Source organism: Hirundo rustica, chromosome 6 (genome assembly GCF_015227805.2).
Source record: "Hirundo rustica isolate bHirRus1 chromosome 6, bHirRus1.pri.v3, whole genome shotgun sequence".
Lineage (NCBI taxonomy): Eukaryota > Metazoa > Chordata > Aves > Passeriformes > Hirundinidae > Hirundo > Hirundo rustica.
In genome coordinates, this window is record NC_053455.1 from 49123986 (window position 1) to 49142439 (window position 18454).

The following is an 18454-nucleotide window of genomic DNA, read 5'->3' on the forward strand; positions in this document are numbered from 1 at the left end:
GCAGCAGTGAAAGGTTAGATCATCCTAAATGCAACACAGAGTGAACCCCAAGTGTTGATGGTTTGGATGGTGAACTCATACAAATTCCTCAAGAAATATTAAGGACCCTCTGAGCTAAAAACTCTACAACCACAGAATGGTAGGCAGTTTCTTGAGCTGAATCTGTAAAAAATGGAGAAACGGGAAACCAAAGACAGACTCTCAAATCACTGAGGTACAGAGCTGTGGCCTCACAATCAGATGATCCAGTGTTCAATGAGCTCTCTTATTCCCAGAGATAAATTTCTTCAAGTTTATCATGCTTTTTACTGACATCTCATAAGCATACAGTACTGTGGAAAGCAGACTTCCAGAGTACAGGTAGATAAGAGCTGAAGTCCTCAGATGTTTTCCAGGTCACTCTCTCATTGGCAGTGGCAGAATCTGTCAGTATCTGTTTATCACTGAGTAACTATCTCATGACAACATGATTTTTGAATTTAAGGAACAAAGCTTTATTTCCCTTACAGAGCTATTCAGTAGCCAGTGTTATATGGATTGGTCTCTATTTACTCTGTTTTAAGCACCTGTTTCTTCTTTCTTGATCTCTGAGTTAGCATCCAGATCCTTCATCCCTGTTATGTTGGTTTTGCCAGTCAAAGTTGCTCTTATGTGGACTAGCAGTTAGAAGGGTTTGTGTGGAATGAATGGGACGGCAGTCCTCAGATAGTCTGCATTATGTAAGCTGTGCTTTCCACCCAGGTGGTTAATTAAACTTGGTCTTCAGATCCCAAGACAGAAACTACCTGTGCACACAGTTTGTTTTAATAACATGTTTCTATTCATCTTCCCCAAGAGTCTTAGCCCTGTCTTCTGGTTTGTCTATTGTCAAGAAGGAGAAAAGGGAATGCAAGGACAAAAGGAGAGTGTGTGGCTCCAAGTAGTCCCATTTTGGGCAAACAGTCTTGTCTGGGGGGGGGTGTGGATTGAGTGAGGGAACATCTTACAACATCGCTATGGATTGTCTGAATGATGTCTTTTGCAGAAGAGGGGAAAAAATGAACAGCAGCAATAAGCCATTTTACCATTTTGTGTTCCATCCTCTGCAGCTGCATTACCGTTCTGTGATGGTGCTCCTGCAATTTAACTTGCTTTGTTCCTCTCAGTGCCAGGGTATATATACAGAGAATTTTGTGTACAATTTTTACTTGCATTTGGGCAGACCATATCATTTTCAGCAAAAATTAACTTGGTAGCTTAAAAAACTTGGCATTTTCCTCATACATATTACAAGATAAAGTCACTCTTGGTTGCATTTAGTCTGAATGTGCTTCTGGGTATTTGCTACCAGAAATTTGGCATTTGGTTCTCAGTCCTCTGTGACATATCCTCTAGGGGTTTCACACAGCTCAAAATTAGATGCCAAAACCTTCTCTTAACTTGAAGCCTGATTTTGCTGGCACTTTTGCACATGAGTGAGTGCTCCTGCAACTGGTTTTAGCTACTTGTGTCAAAATAACAAAGTACACACCAGAGTTTGGAAAGTAAGGTCATGCAATTCTATTGCCTTTATTGTTTAATGTGAGTTGCATTCTGTAAAACTACTTGGCCTTGAAGGTTTTCCTTGTAGTCAAGGGCAGATGGAATTGTCTTCTACATCAGTGTATAATAGGTGTAAAATGCTGCCAGATCTCAGCATTGTTTGCAGATCAGCTCTGCACTGATAATAACTGCAAGGTGTAAGTTAATTGAAAATAAGCCTTTATGCATTTTCAGAGGCTGGAGTGATTCCTGCCTTGCTTTAGTGATATTTGCCTTTGATCATTCACATGCTCTTGGAGAGACAGAAAGATGGCATATTAGGCAATAGATGGGTATTTCTTTCACCCATGTAAAACTGCACCTGTCCCTAAATTACATGATGGGGAAAGAAGGGCCAGAGGGGGAATTCTTGAGTTTGGAGCAAGTGTAAGGAATAGAATGAAGTGTGGAGTCTGGTGAAACACCTGCACTGAATGCAGAATACAACAGTAGAATGTAGTTTTAAGAGGCAACTCTTTATAGAAGAGTAGAGAGCTTCAACATTAGTTCTTATTCGTTTGGCCTCTCTGGAAATGTGATACCAAGTTCTTTGTACACAGTGTGCAAAGAAAAGAGTTTTGTACCAGTATTTGAATATTGTGATGAACTGCAGGCACTAAGGGAGGTCAAAGAAAGCATTTGGGGCTACGGTCATTGTAAACAGCTCTATGCTAAAAACTAGGTGTGATCAGGTTACCTAGTGTCATCTGAACCTCAGTAACTGAAGGTTAACATTTTTACTCTACTTTTTTCAAAAGCACAAACCACTTTTGGCTTGAATTTTAGCTCTTGTCTTCTGCTTGCATTGGATTGAGGGCATGCAGAGTTAATTACATTTCCACTTAGCAGAAGTAATAACCTTTGCTTGCTGGGGCAACCAGTTCAGATACCAGAGCCCTTTGTGTCAAGACAAGAAGTGCTGTATAGAGAGGTATAACATTCTTTATTAGATCACTTGGTGCAGTTTAGTATTTGGCCTTCAGTAGTGAGCCAAAAGACACAAAGTCCCTCATGAAATCCAGTTGCTCCTTGGTTCTGCACCTCATGGCAGTTCTGCTGGAGGGAGATGAGTGCATTGCAAAGCCTGTTTCTCGGGTGTTGTGGCACACAACTGGCAATAATGTCTGTCATTGGCAAATTTGAGGGGCAGTGGGTGTGCTGATGGTAGACTCAGAACTGTCCACACCATCTTTTAATGGTGCTTTTAGTTGTTTTGAGTAGCACCTGTGCTGTAAAAGAGGGTTGACTTCCTTTGGGTCTTGCCTACAAGACATCTTTTCTGGTTTTGAGCCTGGATGGAAGAAATCACATCAGAAAACTAACTTAATAAAAACATCTAGCTGAAAATAATCAATTGTCATATTTTCCTAGGAAGGAGGGAGAGATGTTTCTAAGTGGCTATAGAAATATAAATACAATCTGTATGACTTGCTCTTATTTTTTCTGGTTTTAGGAATAACTTTTGGATTGTGTTTTGAGACACACTCTGTACACAGACAGTAATTCTTATTCTTGGACTTACATACTATGTTTGTATTAGTGAAACACACAGCATGTATCCAGGCCTTTAGAGCCAGTTTCGTCCCTTAGTAATCCCTTGTCCTGGGTAGCAGAGGATTGCTTAGTGCTAAGATGTGCTATATTGCATCATGTGATTTATATATATATATTTTTATATATATATATATATATTTTCTTTTCTTTTTTTGAGGAGTGCCTCACACATTACTCTGCTGTTTTGCTTTTACCTAGATGCTGTCTTCTTGTGTACTGGTGTCTTCTAAGAATGTGACTTGCTTTTAAATATTACTTTTAAAGTAAGTAATGTGTTCTTCTTTAACATACAAATGTGCTGCTCTATATGCAGTGGTCACCTCATGTCTCAGTGTCAGAGGTTAAGTCTGCATATCTTAATAATGTTTTTGTTAGCCTGTTCAGAACCAGAAGAAATATTTTCTAGTCAAAGGATTTTAACAGTATCTCTGTAGGAGAGGACACTTTCAGAGTTTAACCCTTTAGGTTCATGTTCTTAGGAGACTTCTTGATTGGGTTTGTGAGGCACAGTGTATTGGCATTGATATTATGAGTTCTGTTTGTCTCTGTGGACTTTGGAAGAGACTGTGGATAAACTGGCCTGATGTTCACAGTGCAAGATCCTTTGGAAGTACATGACAAACCACATGAGCCTCAAAGGCAGAGCACTTTATGATCTGGACAAAAAAAGGCATCTCTGCCCTCTCCCTTAGCTTAGAAGGAGGAAAAGGTCCTTGTAGTTTGTTCAGGGTGAATTTCTTTCCACCTGCCTGCATGACCCTCTTTGCCCATGTTTTTGCCATGCTTTTAGTGGCATGTTGAGCACATGGTCTCTGAAGTTATGATGGACTGTTCCCAAATTATGTGTTCAGTTAGCCCGCCTGTGTGATAGATATGACACATTCAACAGTCCTTCACAAATAAGGGCTTTTGTCTTGTTTTCAGACCTTTAAGCCCTCTCTGAAATTTTAGTGATTTGAGGAGTTATGATTTCAGCTGAAGGCTTTTCCATTTGGTGCAGATGGTTCCTAATGGAGCTTAGTTTATGGATTGCCTCCTTTTCCTTAAATATTAAAACCTTTTATGGTATGTACCCTTTGGTAGGTACCAAATCTACCTTCTGGTAGATTCCAGCTCCCTTGTGCAGGCAATAAGCAAAAGCATCAATAATAATATGGCAGTATACTTCATCTCCTTTCCATGTTTCATCTCGCTTCACACATCAGTAGGTTTACTCTTTCTTTATGGATGAACAGCTCCTCATGGTCTTTTAGAATTTATTGTTGGGAAGAATTGTGTGTAAAAGCCCTGAATGGTTCTTAGATGTCTGATAAGTGTTCAAACTTAGGTTTTCCCCTTGTTTTTCACGATTCTAGTGCATGAAGGATGTAAGTGATAATCCCAGAGGACCATCTGTCCTGGAGCAGGCATTGGAACCAAGTTACTATGTGACTGGAAGGACTGAGTGCAAGTCAGATGGTAAGTAAGACAAGGAATGTGAGATATATCATACTGTCACTTCAGTACAGATGAAAAACACCACCATGCACTCTTCAGAACTTATTCTAATTTTTAGATTTTAAGTGTTTTGCAAAACCCAGTTAGCATGGAAAGAAGTTTTGTTAGATTTTTTCATGGTGGAGTATATTTTAATCTAGCTGTTGTTCTCACATCATTCAGATTCCATTTTACCTCCATTGCCTACTTATTGTCTATGCAATCCTTTCTAGCTTGGATTTCTATGGAAGTCTAAAGGATTGAGCCCTTGTCCCTTAAAAGCACCTTAGGAAGTCCTTTTCTATCCAGTCCATAGCTGTCACAAGCACTGGTGGTTTTTTTGTTTGGTGGGGATTGTTTTTTGTTGTTTTTTTTTTTTTAAATTGATTTGTGGTAAACAGTAAGCAAATTAGTTTTGCTTAATCATCAAGGAAGTGGGTGTTTTCAAGCCATTCTGGACTTGTTTTTAAACATATTCTGTCTCTTAGAGAAAAGTGTCTCCTTTTTGCATAGTGAGGGCTCTTAGAGCAACTAGGGATTCTATTATTTATTATTACTTTTTCCCCTCTTGATTTCTAAGGAACTTCACTTCTTCCCCTTGTCTTTGCATAGGTTTGACAGTGCCCTTCTCTCATCTCAAGACCAAAAGACCCAGTGTTTGTGCACAGAGCCTACAGGTTGTTCATAGAAAATATTTTTAATCCATCAGTGATTACTGGCTTATGCTTTATATATATGGGCAATACAAAGTTGAAAAACTTCAACCAGTTTTGTTTTTATTGCAGAATAAGGTGTGGGTAGTTTCCCCTTACAGAAAAGCTTAGCCTGGAAAAACCTGGTGTGGGAGGGGAGAAAGAAAAGATTGACAGTCATTTATCATGTGACATCAAAGTGGAATAGTTCCAACAAAGAAACTGTGCTAAAACTTCCCAACTGAATGTGAGCTGAAGGTCATGCACTTGCCTTCATGTTAACACTTCCATGCTGGCTTGATCAAGTTGTTAAAGTACCAGGAAGGAATTCTGTGTCTGTAGGCTACCCCTGGCAAGTGTGCTTGCTGAAAAGTACCCTGGGAAGGCCTCAGCCTGAGGCGGCTGAACAGACTGCTTTTGGCACAAGAGGCAAAGACACTTAGAAAGGATCAGTGATACTAATTTCAGAAAAGGCTCAGGTGCATAAAATTCTGATGGAAGATGCTCCAATGATTGTTTGAAGTAGAAGTCGTTTTTTAAGTTTGGCAAAGAAAAGGGTATCATTCTGTTCAGCTGTCAGAAACACAATAATAAATTTCAGTATTGCATAAAATACCATGTTGAACGTGGCCAAAGGTCTTGAGTGTTGTAGTGCTTAAGTTGAGCAATCAATTACATTCATACAAAGAAAATACTGCTTTCATTGCAGGGCATAGGAGCTAATGAAAAACTTCTAAGGCATGGCTTAATTAGGGTAGGTTGGAGATCAAATTAAAATTCTGAAAGATTCTTTCAGAAACTGTTAGGATATGTTTATGCCAGCCAGTTAATACAGATGGTGAAACCATAAAATTATGGACTAGCTTGAAAAATGGTCTATTTATTTTGCAGAACTGCCTCATGTTCACATGCTCACATCCATCACAGTGCACGAAGCAAAAAACAGAGAGAGTGAAATGAAACTGAATAGTGTTTCTGGATGTTTGAAAAGTTTTGCTGTAGCTGCACTACAGAGCCACGAGCTGCTCTTGTGCAGGTGGGAAACAGGATACAGATAAAAGAAGTCATATGAGTCTGTGGGGATGAGCAAAATTAACATGCTGTTTTTGAAGGAGAGTGCACTTGGGTTGACAGTTTGAAGTTGAAGCCTTTCAGTCAAATTTTTATTGAAGCAAGTATATTCTGCAGTGTGTACACAAAACACTAGAAAATTAAACAAATTGAAGTCTCAGTTCATCTCTTAATGAAGAATTTAAGAATCAGAGATGATGAGGATGAAGCAATCTGTAGTGTCAAGGTACACTACAGGTATCTATCAATTTCAATAAAGAGTAAATTAAAAATCAGTCCATTCTTTTTGACAAGCATCTGTTTGGTAAATTATCATGTACTAGTTTTAGTTCTGTGGTCCTTATTGATTTAGAACAGTTTTAATACGGTTTCTTTCAGTATTATCATATCTTTACTAAGGGCTGTGTAAGTTCTTAGGTTTTGGGGTTTTTTTTCTGTTGATTCTTCTTACACTTGATCCTTTCTCAAGCTAGATAGGTGGTGAGTTGACTTGATGCTCTTCATTCTCCTCCTGTGCTGTGCATAAAATTGTTATCTTGCTTCACACTAAGTAAAAGTAATTGGCAAACTGGTGTTTGTAATTTGAAGGCTTGACCCTGTTGATGGTGTCCCCTGATGCATGTTTACTCCTCTGCCAGCTCCATTAGCCCAGCGCAGCAGTCACAATATCAAGGATACCTTATTGCTTAATACCCAGGGTATTACTTCATTATTCACTATGGGATTTCATATGCCATTTAAGAGAACTGATTATTTGCTTTCTGAAGAAGTTCCAATGAAAGTTTGAATTTTTTGATACCTTTCAGGCATACTGCATGAAAAGACAACAGAATCATTTGCTGATATGTTCCTGGGTTTCAGTCTTCAAACCTTAATACAAGAATATCACTTGAAAAGTTTAACGATGTGTGGAGAATGATGAGCATATACTGACAGAACATAGGGACATAATATGGTAAGATTCAGGACCTCTAGCAGGCAAGCAGCTGTATTTCTAAGGTAGATCACAGAGTTTGGGGGTTTTAAAACAGTTTCTGTCACTTCTTATGGAGATTGGCATCCTAAGTCCAAGGTAAAAGTACGTTCTGTGTCTCAACTGCTTCATAGGCAGCAAAATAATATCTCTGGGCTATTACTCCCCTCCAAGAATTATTCAGGGCTGTTCTGTCAATCCTCCTTTCATCATTGATGTTAGGACGGTTCTCTCCTCATTGATCATGCCTCTCTGTGTGTAGGTCCTAGCTTTTAAGTTGCTTCTTCAGCAACAGAGACTGTCACAGAATATAAATTTGACCAGGTTCTCTTTATTAGAGTGAGGTCTGAGTGGCATCAACTTTTTGTCTTTGTTTTGATGAAGGAAATAAGGGCATATGGACCTGAGGAGAGCAACAGCAAACTCCAGTTACAGCCCTGCGCCAGATGGTCACAGGGTGAGGGATTGTGGTTGTAGTTTGTTCCTGCTGTGCAGTCAGATGTAGATGTGGCAGCCTGTGCATCATGACAGAAAAGAGGTGGGGCATGGGGGGATGTTCCCTGAAGTTGCATTGCTTGCTTTGGCACATCTACCTGTAAGGCCATGTTCCACCCCTGTGAGAGCTGACAGAACAGAAGTTCTACTAGTCCCTAGTAGAACTGTAACTCTTCCCCATGTGGGACTTTCTCAGGCTTTGTGGAGGTGCAAATATCATAAACATCACTTGCAGTGTAAGATTTGGAATGCTGGGCTGTCCTCACACTGCCCAGTCTGTAGTATTTGATGTTGTCACAACTGTACCTGTATTTTCTTAATTGTGAGTGACAACAGATGTATTTGTGTGCTATATTCATAGACACAATTAAAGGAAGCAAGAGCACATGGTAGGCAGCAGTTTGAAAACCATGTCAGTCTCAATTTCAAAAACAACTGTGTGGTATTTTCTCACTGTCAGTGTGAAACGTAATCCATATTTTTAAGCTGCTTTTGAAAATGAAACTGAGGCCTGTCTTTTGATGAACGATTATAGAGTTATTTCCACAGAATTAGGGCTCTATCTAGGGGGGATTGAGGCTTTTGAAAATCTGGCTTCTTGATGCTGCCCTAAGTCTGTTAGGCATGAGATCCCCACTAACGTGTTTCCCACTAGAATAGTTAATCAGTGCCTGATTTCTGCGGCTTTATGTCTGAAAATTTTCAGTAGGAGCTAACTGTTGTAATTGGGAAACAGCAATCACCAAAAAGTTTAACTAGATTTTTTTTTTTCTGTTTCAGAGTTTAGGGCAAGATATTTCAGAGAAGAGGGAGGGAAGACTCGCTGTCTTAATTCTGAGGTTATTTAATACCCAAGAGGAAGGAAGTTTTCAGTATGATGTACTTCTTGCATATGCTACCTTGTTTGATTTGAGCTACTGCCAGATGCTGTTTTTAGTCTCCACTCAGTCCTTCTGTCGGGCTTTTCACGCTACTCCTCCTCTCTGGGCTTCTCTTTTACAGCCTTGTATTTAATTTCCTTCTTTCCTCTTACCAGATATTCTCTTTTCCATTATTCCCAAACATATACCTTCTTTTGCCTGTGTTTTAGCTTCTCCTTTCTCTGCTTGTTGCTGCTAGTCCATTGTCTAGCTTAACTGATGAACATGGTTTTGTAGGACCCATTTTAATGCCATAGAACACACAATTTGTAAGCCAAAAATACTGAAGAGCCTGTTTCAGGGATGTGAGATCTAAAACAGTGCAGAATACGCATGTTGTTACATACTAAATTATACACATGCCTCATGGGCACTGATTAATTAATGGACAAACTAATATCATAGCTCAAGTAAGCTGAAAATCAGCCTGGTAAAACAACTAGTCTAAAATTTTAGAGAACAGAACTTTGCTGACATGTCACGTGGTCCGTGTGCAACAGTTTTATAAACTTACTTTTTAAGCTTGTTCTTCAGCAATAGGGACTATCACAGAAGATAAGTTTGATAGCCTTTGGAATTCTCATGTTGCCATCATATCTCAAACCTCTATTGTTTCTGGAAACCATGGTTTCTTGACCTCTGCCTTACTAGTTTCCTGACTGAGGTTTCGTGCTCTCCTTATGCCTGCTGGTGACATCACCATGGAGAAATGCAAGAAACCTCAACAAAGAAAGCCCTTCAATAAGGATAGCATTAAGAGGCGAGTAATTGTGTAGTACCAACCTCAAGAATTAGGGGTTTTAATGGTGGAACATCTTCTTCTTTGTATCACTGTTCTCTCTTGGGAACTTAAGACTTGCTTTGTTTGTGAATCTTCTTATTTCTTTCTACCTACACGTGGTCTCTGATCTTTGTTAAGATCAGGGCCTGCTCTGCATCTTCACGAAGAAAACTCTAAAAGGAGAGAGGAGGGACTGCAAGGATTGAAAAGTTAAAAAAAACTGATGGAGAGCAGGCACTGGCTTGTGCTTGGCTGAAGCAGTCTCCCAGTCCTGCTGCCTGAGAAGAGTTGTCAAAGAAGAGGTGATCATGGTGTGGTCTCACCCATTAGATTTGTTAGATTTCCAGCTGCAGTGTGTGGCACCAGGAGATTTGGTTGGATGCAACTTGGGATTTTCCCCATGGCGCTTTCACCACAAAATGAGCCTTCCAGCTGAGATCTGGCTGTGTTGCTAAAAGAGAGTCATAGGTTACATGTTATAGGTAAGGGGAATCTGCCCCTGTGAACCTTCCTTCAGAGCATTCAGAGTGGAACTGAGGAGCTTAAACTCTCAGTTTAGGTGGAGAAAGGAGAGATTCAGGCACTCGATGACAGGAACATGGAATTCTTCAATAGAAGAGTTGAGTAGATACTGTCAGGTTTGAGTCTTGCAGTACATTTTCACAACATCTGTCAAGCTTCCTTTAAAAATACCCAGCCAGCTCTGGCTTGACTGTGGATATTTTTCATACTTCCCAGTGTATGGAATTGGCATTTTAATTTCACAAACAAATCCACCAGCTTATTAGATTTATCCACCTGCTCATGCAAATGGCAATGCAGTAGGTTGAGTTTGTTCTCATGTGTTTTTCATCACAGGTTTTTGATTGTCATTTAACTTTACAGAGTCTATTCTGCTCAGGTCCTGTGTTTTGCTGTATCCTATATAATTTTATCCTTGGGATTACGCCCACTGCTGCAATATGTGGTAGCACTGGGTTGTTAGGCTGTTCTCCCCATGGGATCTGAATACCTCTTCCCTGTGGGCTGTTGGCTTTCTGCGTGCTGCACCCCATGCTGTAGCAGCAAGCTGCCTGGATATTACTATATTGTGGTTCTCTGCACCTACCAAAGAGCTTATCAGGTTTCCTTAATGACATGGATCTGTTATTGCTTTATTTTCAACTCAGCTGTTTAGCTAAAAGGATGTATTATTTAAAAGAGCAATTTCACCTGAAAGTAAATGGCCAAATGATTTTTTTTTTTCAGTCCCAACAATAGATGCCATTTTCTGTTGATGATTGCCATCATGGCATGCTTTAAGTGAGAACAAACATACTCCCCCCCTCCAATACACACAAGGCTTTTTTCCTAACAAATTTATTCATTAAGCATATGTTCAAAGACTACAGCTATTACCACTTTTAAATAGAACCATTTTTTCATTGCTTTTCATAGAAAAAATGCTAAAGTTTTGTGAAAAACCTATTAATATTCCAGATTCAATTAACTAACATATCCTATGAAAAGTCCTTTTTACTCAGATTATTTGACAATAGGAAAATAAATACAATGTGTTGGAAGCTGACCTTCAAATGACAGTCCAAAGCTGCTGCTTTAGCAGTTTGAATGCCTTTACCTTCCCTCTGCATATGTCAAAAAGGTCTCTTACGGAAATTGAAGGGAAGCTGGTTAGACTGTATGACTTGGTCCCAGCTTCCTTTCACAGGCAACATTCCTGCTGAAACAGGTAAAAGTTTCATCTGACCAATTTTGCAGCCTTTTGATAAGAGGTATTGCACTCCTGGAAGACACTGAATGCCTTTCATTTTGTATGCCTTCTGTGAGAAACAAAGATAAATAGACCTATTTTTCAGAATAGGTCATTTTTCTTTCTGTCAGGTTTGTGCAGGTATTCTCAAAATGCCCCTTTTTAGTCTCGTGTGTGCTCACTGGTACTGATAGGTTCTGAATGTCCTTTGCCAGCGCATTGAAGAGTCTTGTTTTTTTGTACAGAAAAAGGCTTTTCAACAGCTCTAAGGTGAAGCTTTCTTTGTTCCTGAGGTTTTTTTTACATGCTACCATAGTGCTACATCCTATTTGATGCACATATGAATTTAGGGGTGCTATTGTCTGTTCAGCTGATAAGATCATTTCAAGATCTGTGGAGATGAAAGGATGAACTATGATATTACATTTATCCCTCAAAAATAGGACTTGATACTGCCCTGCTTACACTTTTGTCTTTTGTGCCTCTGCTCAGCATATCTGAAATAGATCACAGGGTTTCTACCTGGGCTGTGGATAAAATGTAGCTCTTGCCCATTCTTTTTATGATTTTGCCAGCATAATTAATGCTACTGTGGTGATTTGACCTTTGCTGGAGGCTAGGAACCCACCAAAGCCACTCTGTCACTCCCCCAACCCCTGAACTGGATAAGGAAGAGAAAATATAACAAGTGGCTGATGAGTTGAGATATGGACTGGGAGGGATCGCTCACCAGTTACTGTCACAGGAAAGACTCAGGGAAATTAGGTGAACTTATTGCCAATCAAAATCAGAGCAGGATAATGAGAAGTAAAACAAGTCTTAAAAACAGCTTCCTCTTACCCTTCCCTCCTTGGTCTTAACTTCATTCCTGCTTCTCTATCTCCTCTCTCTTACTGATTCAGGGAGATGGGGAATGGGGGTTATCACTCAGTTCATCACGTGTTCTTTCTGCCACTGCTTCCTCCTCAGGAAAAAGAGTTGTTCTTCTCCAACATGGGGTCCCTCCCACAGGAGGCAGTCCTCTGTTAACTTCTCCAATGTGAGTCCTTCCCATGGGCTGCAGTCCTTCATGAACTGTTCCAGCGTCGGTTCCTTCCAGCTGTGGTCCCTCAGGAAGAGGGTGCTTCAGCAAGGGCTCCTCTCTCCCTGGGTCTGCAGGTCCCCCTGACAGTATCGTGCTCCAGCATGGACTTACCATGGAGTCACAACCCTCTTATGGGCATCTACCTACTCTGCCATGGGCTCCTCCAGAGGCTGCAGCGGAATCTCAGCTCTGGCACCACCTGCCCCTCCTGCACTGACCTGGGCTGCTCCTCTCACAAATTCTCTTACTGCCTTTCTACCATGGCCGCATTTACTTCTGTGCCATAACTTTATTCGCCATCTTAAACAGATTATCCTAGTGGTATTCCTACTATCTGGTGTGCTTGGCCTTAGCATGGCTGGCATTAGAATTGTCAGACATGGGGAAACTTCTCAAAGAAGCCATCCTTGTAGCCCCCCACACCCTGCTACCAAAACCTTGCTACACAAACCCTTCAGGAAAGGACCAAGCAGTTTTGTTAAACATAATTGGCATTGGGAGATGAGAGGTGCAAACGAAAAAAATTGTTTTAGTAGAATCTTGAAGTAATGTGGAGGAAGACAGAGGTGGGATGGTTTGGAAATGCTGCACTGGTCTTTAGAAGCTAAGAATGAGACAAGATTTCTCAGTACTTCATTCTTCATATTGAAGTCAAGTGTGGGAGGAGACTTTGTATGAGGCATTTGGCATCTCCTGTTAATGCTGATGAAGTGTTCTGGATAGCATAGCAGAAATACAGCTCTGTGGATGAAATCTTGCTTCCCATTGACACATACTGTCACTCACACTTCAGAAAGAGCATCCTAAGGTAAGCAATTGACTATTCATAATCTGAAATATGTAATATATGCAGCAAGTTTCAACATGTAGACAAAACTGGGGCAACTAGAAGTCCATAAGAATATGTTTGGTTCCTTTTTGGTGACCTGAATTACAAATGTTATGAAATTGGGACCTTCTGTAAAGAAATTCTCCAATCAAGACCTGTTTTTTATAGTCCCGATGGGTGTTGCATAGTTGAGAAGGTAAATTCCTGTCTTTTCATTCTCAGAATGGGACATACTATGGTGCCTTTTGTACCTGAAACAGTGGGAGGTTTAAAGTGTGCCTCCTTGGCAAGTGTGCCTCCCACAGAAGCAACACACCTGCCACCTGTGTCCTTGCAACCTCAGATCATCATTTCTGCAGTGTTTGCTGGAGTACAGAGTGAAAATCCCTAGGCTATCCATGATCCCAGACTGGAGCCAGAAGTAGAAATACTCTGCTTATGCACGATCCCAAATGGTGTTTGCTTACCACCTTGGTGGCCTGTTGATTACTGGCTCTTGCTAGAGTAACTCAGATGTGAGGCAGAGTGGAGCCTTGGGATACGCGAGTCCAGGAGAGGTTTGTTTCTTTGGGTTGTTTTGTAGAGTGAAGCTCACAATTGCAGATAAGTGGTACTAAATCCTCCCAGAATAATTGCAAAGCTCATCACCAGCATATGCTTTTTTCATGTCACCTTCTCCAACAGAGAGATGTAACAACTTGTGCATGTCTGCTTATCTATCTAGACAAAACATTTCTCAGTGCATGTTTCCTCCCTGGGAAGAGGATGAGAAGGCAAGCTGTTGCATCTTTTTAGTTTACTATTTAAGGTTGTGTATCTGTGTTGATGTGCACAGAATAGGAACCCAGATAGACTAGACACAGGACTGTTACCACTTTCTACTTGCATTGTTCAATTTTTGTGCTCCTCTGTGGATAGCTAGGAAGAAGGAGAGCTTGAAGCTGTTACTCTTGTGACATTTTAGTAATCTTAGCATGCCTCTAACATGAAGGGACTGCAGTTACAGAGGTAGCAGAGTAATAACAATGAAACTGGAAACAGTGATATTCAATTGTGATGAGTTTTCATTAGGGCCCATAATGGTGTAGCCTGGGATGGAAATAGGGCTCTAATACAGATAGTGTTCTATCTAATAATTGATTTGTTTGTGGATGCCCACACCCTTATCTCTACAAGTGTTTACTTCAAAGCCTAAATTAGAGGGTCTGAGTGATACTGTTTTCTAAGGAAGCCAAGCAGTGCACCCATAGCCTTTTTAAATGCATGGAAGAAAGTAAAATGCTTATACTTTGCATAATACCCTTGGGGCATGTATCAGGTTTGTGGCTGAAGATGATTGTTGAGACTGGTCTTGATATAATTTACTTTGCTCAGGAAAGAGAATGTCTATGGAATGAAGGTGATAGTGGCTTTCCTAAATGCTTTTTTGTGAAGGCTCTAGGGCATAAGATTTGAGTCACTTAGTAAAGCAGACTATCTCCAAATGAATGGCATCAAAACGTCCAGTTTGAACCTGGCAGGAAGCCAGCAAATCACACCTCTGTTTCAAGGTGCAAACCCTCTCATTCACCAGAGCAGAAAGCAGATATAATACCTACAGAATGCCAGGACAGTCACTGAGGAGACGTTAGAAAGACACAGTGTTATTAGCATTATGACTGTAGAAGTTATTAATTTAACAAAAGAAAGATGTCTTTTTTTTCCCCAACAATAGCAGTGTGGCAGCACCAATTCAGATTATAGGAGTATGAATAGTAAATACTTTCAAAAGTGTGTGATACAAGAATGTGCTTGTTTTAGTGGTCAGAGTCACTCTTGCATTGAAGAAACTGTTTGTCTCGTTCTAAATTATTGCTATTCTTTGATAATGAGTTCAGGCACAATTAAGTATATCCTGTAGTTAAAGTGTAAAGGCACAAAAATTATAATTAGGGTTCGGAAAGGGAGAGTTGGTTATCCTGTTTCAGAGAGTTCAAGCCTGTACATTTTGACTCATCGCTGTGCCACTGACAGTTCTCCTTGTCTGTGTTTGCCTGTGCAAGGATGAGTTGTGGATTCATGAGCAGTCTAAGCCTTTATCTTTTTAACTGTGGAATTACAGAGCTGCTTTGTGGGTTTCCATTTTCAGTGTTAAAGGGAGCTTGCCGCCTGGGATTAATTTGGGACAACTAGCTCCACTGAAAATCAACTTGTAGTCTGTTTACAAAAACTCAAGGCAGCTCTCCAAAATTATCACCAGGCACTTGAAAATCTTCAGTGAAGAAAACAGCATAGCAAGGAAATCTATTCCTTATTAAAAAAAAAAAAAATCTAAAAATGCATCCAATATTCAGTGGTAATCAGATGGACTTTCTGTAAGAAGGTTAAGAGAAAAGGAAAAAAGACAAAATTAAACAAAAGAAGCTTTGAATTGAGCCCTGATTGAAAAATGGCAGTTGCTGATTATGTGTGGGTGCAATGTAAGTTAATATTCAGTGTCTGTGCCCTCTGAGGGTCTGCACTCACTTAAGAGCTGTAAATTAACACCATATTTAATATTTTGTTTTGAAGCAAGCACTGCTCTAAGGGTTCTGGCTGCCCTGAGAGATGGCATGTCCTTTAACTTGATGTTTTGCAGGGCAAAAGAGAAAAGGACACTGCCTAACATACCTTGTGGTTAGGACCTATAAGCATTAGGAGAGCCATTAAGAATAAACCACTTGTGTATTAGACTTAGCAGTGGGAGTATGATTTAGGTGTGGACAAGGGCATAACTAGTCTTGCACTGGGAATTAAGAGCAGCTTCCCCATTATTAGTAGAGACACAGTAGATTGCAATGAGTGTAGGACCCTGGCAGTCAGACCCTACAGCAGCTCCCATGTACTTCCCATGTGGTTTCTTTATATGACAGTCCCTTACTGCTTCTTGTGGCTCCTAGCAGTTCTTCTTTGCTGTCTTTCCAGAGATGAGAGCCCAAGGATTTTTTTTCTTACTCCTCCCATTTAAGTGAGGCTCACACCTAATTCAGAATGATGTCAGCTTGAGGTATCCTGAGCTGCTTTTTCCTCGCAGCTCTGTTTCGTATGAGCTGTTATGGACTAGAAGCTTGGTGAAAGGATCAGGTAAATTACCTTCTCTCTTACTAGGTGGGTTAGGTATATTATAAAGAAGTCAGTACCAGTGTGTAAGACCCTAGGTATGAGACAATTGCTGTCTGGAACGTTTGGTTTCTTCCAGAGGGGAAGGGTTTGGTGACAGATCAAATGAAGTCCCCCAGACTCACCCTTCAGTAAAACAAAATTTCTGGTATTAGGCTGCATCTTTCCCCCTCCAGGGATGACTTCGTAGGCCAGCATACCATATTTTAAAGTTGTGTTTTGCAAATTCTTTTGATTATTCGGAACAAAAATGACTGTATGGAAGCAGGGGACTTTGAGAAGATTGTGAGTTTTGCTTTTCTCTTTGCCATATTTCTTTTCCTCTGCAGTTATCATTTTTTCATGAACTATTTCTTGAGCAACACCACAGGGAACCACTCTGTGGGGTGAGCAGTGGAAGTGGTATAGAAAGGCATTTTAATGCTATGTCATTTAACCCCCTGAGACTGGATTTTGTCTTTGCATTTCAGATCTATAGAACACAAGCACATTTACAGAGAGTTGCACTAGAATCACTAAAATGTAAGACAGAACATTAACTAAGAACAGATTCTTTCTCACAGGGAAAAAACAGGCTTATTTTTTGAATCATTAATTTTGTTTAATAAAAAATATCCTTATTTGGCTCCTAACAGCCCCTCAGTTTCTCTGCTAACAGTAGCAGTGAGTTAAGCATTAGTCTGGAAATTAATCACAGTTGTCCTCATATAGTTTAAAGTTAGTTTCAGAGGTGGTTTTTCAGAAATGGATGCAATAAATTAGAAAACTTCTGGGCATTTTCTTTTTTCATGACTTAGAAAATGTACTGTCCAGAATTCTAATCACAGAAAAAATACTGCCTTGGTAATTTAATAAAATGTTTATTTCCATGTATACAGCCCAACCTGAGGGTAATCTGGACGTTCTCTAACCATCATAAACATGTTTCCCACCGTTGATGGTAGCGTCCCTTTTCTGTACAAGAATTTAACAGGTAGTAGAAGATGTTGGCTCCTGTTACACTTAAGTTTTATGGAACCTGCCATAAAATGGCTAGGATTTTCTCTTCGTCTTATTTAATGTTGGAAGTTGGAGCTGGTGGACATTTCCAGTGCAGCAACTCAGCTGAAGATGCCCTTAGGAACTGGAATCTATCCAGATGATATTTTCACTTATCATTGTGGCACTTCCTTGTGGTAGCTAGACAATTATGACACAGTAGCTGTTGGACTGTTGAAAAAATCACAGCAACTTGAAAGCTCTTCTAAATCAGAGCAAAGAGACTTGTCTGTACCCTGAAATTCACAGCACATATCAGCAAGCACATAACATTGATCACCAATTGAGAATCAGATGAGGTTTGCAGCCTGTTTGATGGCCGGTCTCCTCCTGTTGAAGAAGAGGGGGAGGCAGTTTTTCTTGCAGTCTGATATTTCTCTTCTCATCTCCCTCTAGCAGCTTGCAGGCTTGCTTTTATACGTGACCCTGTGGTATCATAATAATGGTCCTGGGTGAACATGAACATTTTTTGTCTTCACTTCTCTTTCTCTCCTCCCACCCGTCCCAGATGAAGTGGTAGGTGGACTGAGTGGGAGCAGTGTGAACTCAGTGCAGTGAAAACATGTGACTCAGCAGTTCAGCAGGGAGCTCCTGAGCGGAAAGGCAGCTATTCTCCTTGCACACCCTGGCATCAGGTTGCTGTTCCCTCAGAAATGAGAAGAGGCACTTGATGGATGGAGATGCGCAGCCCCCCAGCATGGGAAAGGGGCTGCATATTCTTTTCAGCAGGACTTACCTCAAGTAGAGAGAAAAGTTTCTTCTTCAAGTTTGTTAGAAATGTTGCCAGTGAAAGGGGTGAAGCAGAGGGCTGGAAATACGTAAAACCTTGGTTATCTGCGTGACTCGCTCACAGATTTTCTGCATGACTTTCCCTCTTCTTTTCTTTCCCTTTTGGTAATCGGAGTTTGGCATAAGCAGCAGCCAGACTCCACCAACTGAGCTTGGGAAGTGCAAGTCTATGGTACTTTTCCTGGCAAGTGAGTGACACCCCTTTTCCTCTGGACTGTCAAGAAACTCCACCAAGAATGCTTGCCTTCCTCAGAAAGAGGCTTCTGGCTTTCCCCATGCTACCTGCTCCTCATAGACAAGTACA

The 18454-nt window shown here is 40.5% G+C and overlaps 1 protein-coding gene across 11 annotated transcripts in view; it reads left to right on the forward strand.

The window, feature by feature from the left end:
- The window catches only part of PTPN5 (protein tyrosine phosphatase non-receptor type 5), a 73976-nt gene that overhangs the window by 17367 nt on the left and 38155 nt on the right, over window positions 1-18454 (forward strand). For 5 of the 11 annotated variants that reach the window (XM_040068154.2, XM_040068156.2, XM_040068155.2 and 2 more), the window contains 2 exons: window positions 3313-3377; window positions 4470-4572. In XM_040068154.2, coding sequence (XP_039924088.1) covers window positions 4473-4572 — 100 coding nt within the window. In that variant the 5' untranslated portion in view covers window positions 3313-3377; window positions 4470-4472. Of the gene's footprint in view, window positions 1-3312; window positions 3378-4469; window positions 4573-5202; window positions 5268-7159; window positions 7309-7743; window positions 7784-12745; window positions 13165-18454 lie in introns of those variants that run through there. The other 6 variants (XM_040068159.2, XM_040068160.2, XM_040068157.2 and 3 more) reach the window with 6 other exon arrangements.